Source organism: Lepidothrix coronata, unplaced genomic scaffold, assembly GCF_001604755.1.
Source record: "Lepidothrix coronata isolate B3197 unplaced genomic scaffold, Lepidothrix_coronata-1.0 Scaffold63, whole genome shotgun sequence".
NCBI lineage: Eukaryota > Metazoa > Chordata > Aves > Passeriformes > Pipridae > Lepidothrix > Lepidothrix coronata.
The window spans coordinates 358886-364995 of record NW_016690243.1 but is presented as its reverse complement, the minus strand read 5'-3'; the positions used below and the strand labels follow the sequence as shown (position 1 = coordinate 364995).

At 38.5% G+C, this 6110-nt stretch overlaps 1 protein-coding gene across 1 annotated transcript in view; it reads left to right on the top strand.

The window, feature by feature from the left end:
* The first annotated feature begins 2497 nt into the window (after positions 1-2497).
* Positions 2498-6110, top strand: part of CFTR (cystic fibrosis transmembrane conductance regulator) — a 75740-nt gene continuing 72127 nt past the window's right edge. The window contains exon 1 of the mRNA XM_017817796.1: positions 2498-2597. Within this exon, the coding sequence (XP_017673285.1) occupies positions 2498-2597 (100 nt within the window). The remainder of the gene's footprint in view (positions 2598-6110) is intronic.

The following is a 6110-nucleotide window of genomic DNA, read 5'->3' as shown; positions in this document are numbered from 1 at the left end:
TTAACTGGTTTCACCTTAACTCAGTTTAAGGTTAATCTGTAAATTCTGGAATACTTTTATTTCTCTGGCAGTAATAAATACAAAGAAAACAAAATCACAAAGCCCCCACAGTGTTGCTGTGCTGAAAGCCCAAGACTGTTTTGAAAATCAAAAGATATGAAGCATTTTCTCATTAACTTGCAAGGATCATGCTGAGGAGTAGCAGCATCAAATCCCAGGAAACAGAGAAAATGGCGAAGAGCAAGTAATAAGAGAAGCAGCACCTAACTCAGGATTAATTCCATATTACTGTAATGGCACTTTATGTTTTTGATACTTGGTATTAAAATAAAAATAAAATAAATTACAAATGTGTTCACATGTTCATGAAGGTGTTTATACCTGACCACTTAATAGTCATTGGGTTTGGAACAAACTACATGTTTGAAAAGGGCAGCTGATGTGCAACTGTATGTTATTTTATTATGAAATGTTTCTAAAAAATGCATGGTTAAGACAGTGAAGAGTGAAATTGGATGAAATTTGTTGCTATCACATTAGTGATACATCTGGGAGATTTTAAAATTCAATTAAATCATGAATAGCGCTGCTCTGCAACAATTTTGCTGATGCAAACTTTCTGTAAGGTTCCTTGTTCTTTCAAAGAATGGGAGAAAGTAATCTCTCTCTTTTTCTTGCTATGGGATATATAATGGAGCAAAAAAGTGAAGATGAAGAAACATCTTCTCCTAGCTAGTCTAACTGTAAGTATATGCTGAAACAGCCTTGCAAACCCTGTTCATAGCAGATCATCACCATTATGTTATTTTGCTAGCTTTGCTAAAGAAATATTTGAAGCATATCTTACACTTTAGTATCTAAAGAATTGACAAATTTTAATATAATTAATGTATTCTGTCCTTCAATCTCGCACAACTTAACCCCTAATGTGTTTTGTTTTCGCTCAAAAATGGCTCTCAGTACTTCTGCAAACTGAAATATTATGACTACCTTCATAATTGTAAGGAAAAAAATTGAATTTCTGCTAAAAAGCATTTACAGATAAGATAGTTTGAATAAGTGTCACTTCACAAAAAACTGGGCAGAAAAAGCAAGCCTTCCCCAGGAATTGCCATGGAGTAATCCTAATTAAGATTTGCTATTGAAATCCTGGGGTTTCAACAGAACATCGATTATTCTTAAAATGGTGCTGCTCACAGCTAGTGACAGAGTCGATAACACTGCAGCTAAATACTTTCCATGTCAAATAACACCTTATGGGGAGAAATTGTTTATTAGTGAAGAAATTAAAATCTTAATTTTTTTGATCTGGGGGAAAACAACAAAAAAGCAGAAATCAGTCGAGTCTGCATTTACCTTCCATTGTTGGAGTCCTGCAATTATTATGTTTAAATATTAAGCTGTGTTGCATTTGTTTATTTTTAAAGGAGAAAATGCTAAAGTCTTAATATAGTTCTCAAAATATCTGACATGCTATTTCAGTAGGTCACTGTTCAAAACAAAATAACTGCAACCCTACGCTGTTGAGGGTAACCAAGTAGCAGGAATAAGGCTGTGGTGCCTGGCGCTTGTGCTCCATGGATGCACTGACTTGTCCCATCTGTTAGCAAGGATCACCCAGATCACCCTTTACAGTTGCATTGCAGGATGCTCAGAGAAGACAGCTGGTGGTACAGACACTGTTCTGGAGAAAGAGTTTTGAATGTAGTAGAGCTGACACCTCCAGTATAAAGTAAACAATTTATAATTTGCTACTGCCAGAGTGATGCGTATCTTTTGGGAGAGAAGGGAAGTGCAAAGCCTCTGACAGAGTCTGGTCTGGTTTGACCCTTTGGGAATGTCTGAGAAAGGCTGGTACCTCAGCCTTTTCCTGCAGTTGGTAGAAATTCATGGCTTTACAAACACCTTGTAAAACTTAGGCTCCAAAGCATCATAAGAATGACTTGTTTATGTTCCCTGCTCCACCTCCCCTTAACTGTTAGGAGGAAGGATAAGATAAAGCCAGAGGTACATTTCTTGCCCTCTCCATTGAGATTTAGGTCCAGTTCCTTAGGAGCTGCAGGCACTATGCCTAATTATATTGTGCACAGGTAAATGGGAGTGAAACCATGTCTGCCTTTGTGCTGCTCAGTAGATGTTGCTGTGTTGTGCACAGGACACTCGTTGAAATGGTACCAATCTGATCAGTGACCCTTAGAGGAGAGCTGCTCTGTTTTGCAGGTCTTAGATAGCTTAGCCCCACTGTTCTGTCACTGTCTCAATGCCCTGTGCTTCTTGATTTGAAGAGCCTGATGGAGCTAGGGTATTCCTGGGGCTGGGAGGAAGATCTGGGTAGTTTGCTTAGCAACACAGAGCCTCATTCTCTCCTCAGGGAAATGCAAAGCAGCCTTAAGGGAGAGTCAAATCCTATTGACAAGTTGTCTGTGTTAATACTCTCTGGAAAGCCAAAGACATCTGTCCTATAGATACAAATTGCTTGAATGGGATGAGTCTGAACATGCTCGAGAAAGCAATAGCTGTAGTAAGAAATCTGTTACGTATTGCTAAGGTGAATGACAAAGAAATGGTCAATAGAAATCTACTAAACAATATGTTAGGTATTTGATATTTATATATCAAACTTGTAAGGTATTTTTTGCTACAGGCAGTAAATAATAGAGGTGGAACTTGTTTTCCTTCTCCTTTTCTACTGTACATCCTTGAAACTTGTCCCCTGCTGGGTTTCATGTGTGTGTACCCATAATAACATTCCTAGTTAGTGGCAAAACTGACAGCACTACAGGTTTTTCTGTAAAAGAGTTCATTAAATGCCAGCCAGTAATCCAGTGGTATTTGCTAACATAATGCTGTAAAGCCAATCTGTTTCCCTTTCCTCTTGCTCACTTCTTTTCACAAGAAAATTCTCATTCTCAGCAACCACAAGAGAAAACTCAGCATTACGCTGACAAATTGTTTCCATTCAGCCCAAAAATAGAAAAGGCATATTTGTTGACAAACTCTGACTGAGCTGTGTCACCTGGTATTAAAAAAACATGCATAACTAGAGATTATATTGTCAGTTAAAATAGATCTGTAGTCATTTTGCATTTCAAAACTTTGCAACAAAACTGGATCATAATGGCAATCTGAATGCTACTGGAACCTGGAAAAAAGATTGGTTTTATGAAATATTTAAGTATTTTAGGTCTAGTATATTCCTTTTAATAAAATACATACTGTCTCCCATGGTTCTTGACAGCGCAATGCAAGTAGCTGTTGAAAATCTACTTTGAGACAAACATCACGTGTCAGACCAACTCCTCCCACGATTACCACTCCAACCTGAAGCCACTTGGCACAGTGCACAAATTGGCCAGATCTAGTTAGGGTGGGACTTCTGAGCAAAGCCAGGGCAGCTGGGAGATGAACCTCTCTGTGCAAGCTGCCAGCAGCCTGCAGTAAGAACCTGCCTAGAGACTAGCAGGGAAGGTGTCAACACTGCTCCTTTAGCTGGCTGGAGGCGTTTAGTCACCATAGGTGCAGCTACCCTGGTGAGAAGTGAGATGAGGATGAGGACTGCACTCTTTGGTCTGTACCGAAGACTTGGGAGAGGAAGGTGGTTTTGGGACCACATAATTTCAGTGGCAATGATAAGTGCACCTAGTTAAGGACAGAGTAAAACGAGACATTTCTAGGCTACAGTAGATCTGCTAAGCATGCTGCCTTCCCTGAATGCTAATACAGCCACTCTGCTCTAAATGCAGTCACATTTTGTTACTTCAGGCAGTGGCAAAATGCCAGGGTAGGTGCTAATCAAAACTATAAATAAAATCAAATGTGTGGAGGGAAACAGTGCAATTGAAAATGTTTTCCCAAAACATACAAAGTCTGAAATTGTAAAGCATTTATCTTTTATCAAGTTGGGAATTGCTTATTGCAGTCTCAAAGCATTATTAACAAGCTCAGCAAGGTTATTACCTGGCTATGGTACTGAGAATTAAAGTTGCTTAGGAAGCACTGTTACTTACTTGCATTAGCTCCAGTAGTCGTTTTGTATCCCATAACTTGTATTCATTCTATTATTGCCAGAGAATCTGCATATACAGAACTTTTGGTGAAGGCAGTCTACAAGAGTTTCTGTTCTGAAGGACAAGGGTTGGCCAATTCTCTACAAGATGTACACAAAGCCAATAGCAGCTGATTCTTTCTCATCAGGACCTGACAAAATACAAATCAATACCTGATTTATCATTTGCAGTGGCCACGAGACTTTCACGCAACAGTTACTTTAAATTCAAAGGTTTTCTTCTAATCCATCTTATTACATCCCTGAAAACATTGGCTTCTGTTTCCAGTAGAAGTAAAATTTATAGATGTTTTACCAGTGATTCTCTGAAGTGGACTCTCCTAGGTGTGTTCTTGAAATGTACCCTGAATTGTGTTTTATTTCTCAGCTACAGGGGTGTCAAAGGTTGAGCTAAAAGCCGTGGGGCCATTATTATTATCATCTGAAACCATAGTGTTACTGCAGAAATGAAGGAAAATCTTCTAGTTTATTAGAACACCTTCTCTTTGCAGTGGGTGTGATGTAACTGTGCACTTGGGAAATATCTTTGTGCCTTACTGAATTATGGGGATTATAGACTAGTGCTTATGCAATTAATAATTTCATTAAAGTAAATGTTAGAGTGTACAAGTGCATGCACACAGTTGCACACAGTCTTCAACTGTTGTGCTAAGGTCTTTTTGCACTTGTGTAGTGTTTAATGATTTTCTTTTACCTTTGTATCCACTTCTTTGCAAATTCAGAGGCTGCAATTGAGAATGTGTGTCTGACACGTGTTCTTACAGGCATACAGGTACTCATATCCAATAAGCTGTTTGTATTTTCTAAGTGACTGTGGGAAACATTATTGCATTTCTTTTGCCATTTTTAACTGGTTTTTATAAAGACAAAGCAAATTTTGAAATGATTGAGGTTTTGCAGAACTTTTATCATAATCATAAATCACATGGGTTTTTTTATAAACTATGTACATATGGAAGCATGACAACAATCAACCACAAACTACTTTTCCTGCAGGCATTTCACTTTTTTAAGGAAATATTTTTTATCAATGGCAGTAAAGCAGAAACTTGAATAGTTTCAAAATAGACCATTAGTTCTTGCAGATCCTCGTTTATGTTTTGTTTTAGTCCTTTCAAAAAGATTTCGAAACAGAATCTGCTACACAATTTTGTACAAGTTGGCACTTGGGGATTAATAGGCCTTTCCAAAGCTGAATTGTTTTATAAAATTATTCAAGGCTTCTAAAGTTTTTTTCTACAGAGTGGCTTTTTCTGCTTTGTTTTAATTTAGCATGCTCTTTAAATTGGTATTAAATTTTTAATTCAGCATGGTCTTTAAATCGGTATTAAATTTCTTAACATGACATTTGAAAAAACAAATGTGAAATGTGTGCATATGATGGACAATAAAAATCTTATGACGAAGCCTGGGAAAGACCTTCTTTGTTGTTAAGTGCATACTGCAATGTAGGGTGTCAAAGGAACCCCTCTAGAATCATAGAATGGTTTGGGTTGGAAAGGGCCTTAAAGATTATTTAGTTCCAACCCCCCTGCCACGGATAGGAACACCTTCCACTAGACCAGATTGCTCAAAGTCCCATCCAACTTGACCTTGAACACTTTCAGGAATGGGACATTCACAGCTTCTCTGGGTAGCCTGTTCCAGTGTCTGGCCACTCTCACAGCAAACAGTTTCTTCCTAATGTCTAATCTAAACCTACTGTCTGTTTAAAGCCATTCCACCTTGTCCTATCACTACATGCTGTTGTAAAAAGTCCCTCTCCAGCTCTTTTGTAGGCCTCCTTTAGGTACAAGAAGGCTGCTATAAAATCTTCCCACAGCCTTCTCCAGGTTGAATAACCCCAATTCTATCAGGCTTTCTTTATTGGAGAGGTGCTCCATTCCTCTGATCATCTTTGTGGCCTCCTCTGGATTTGCTCCAGCAGGTTCATGTCCTTCCTGTGCTAAGGACTCCAGGGCTATCCAAAGTACTCCAGGTGGGGTCTCATGAGAGCGGAGTAGATAGGAATGAAACCTACACATTCAGTTTAGTAATAGTTCTG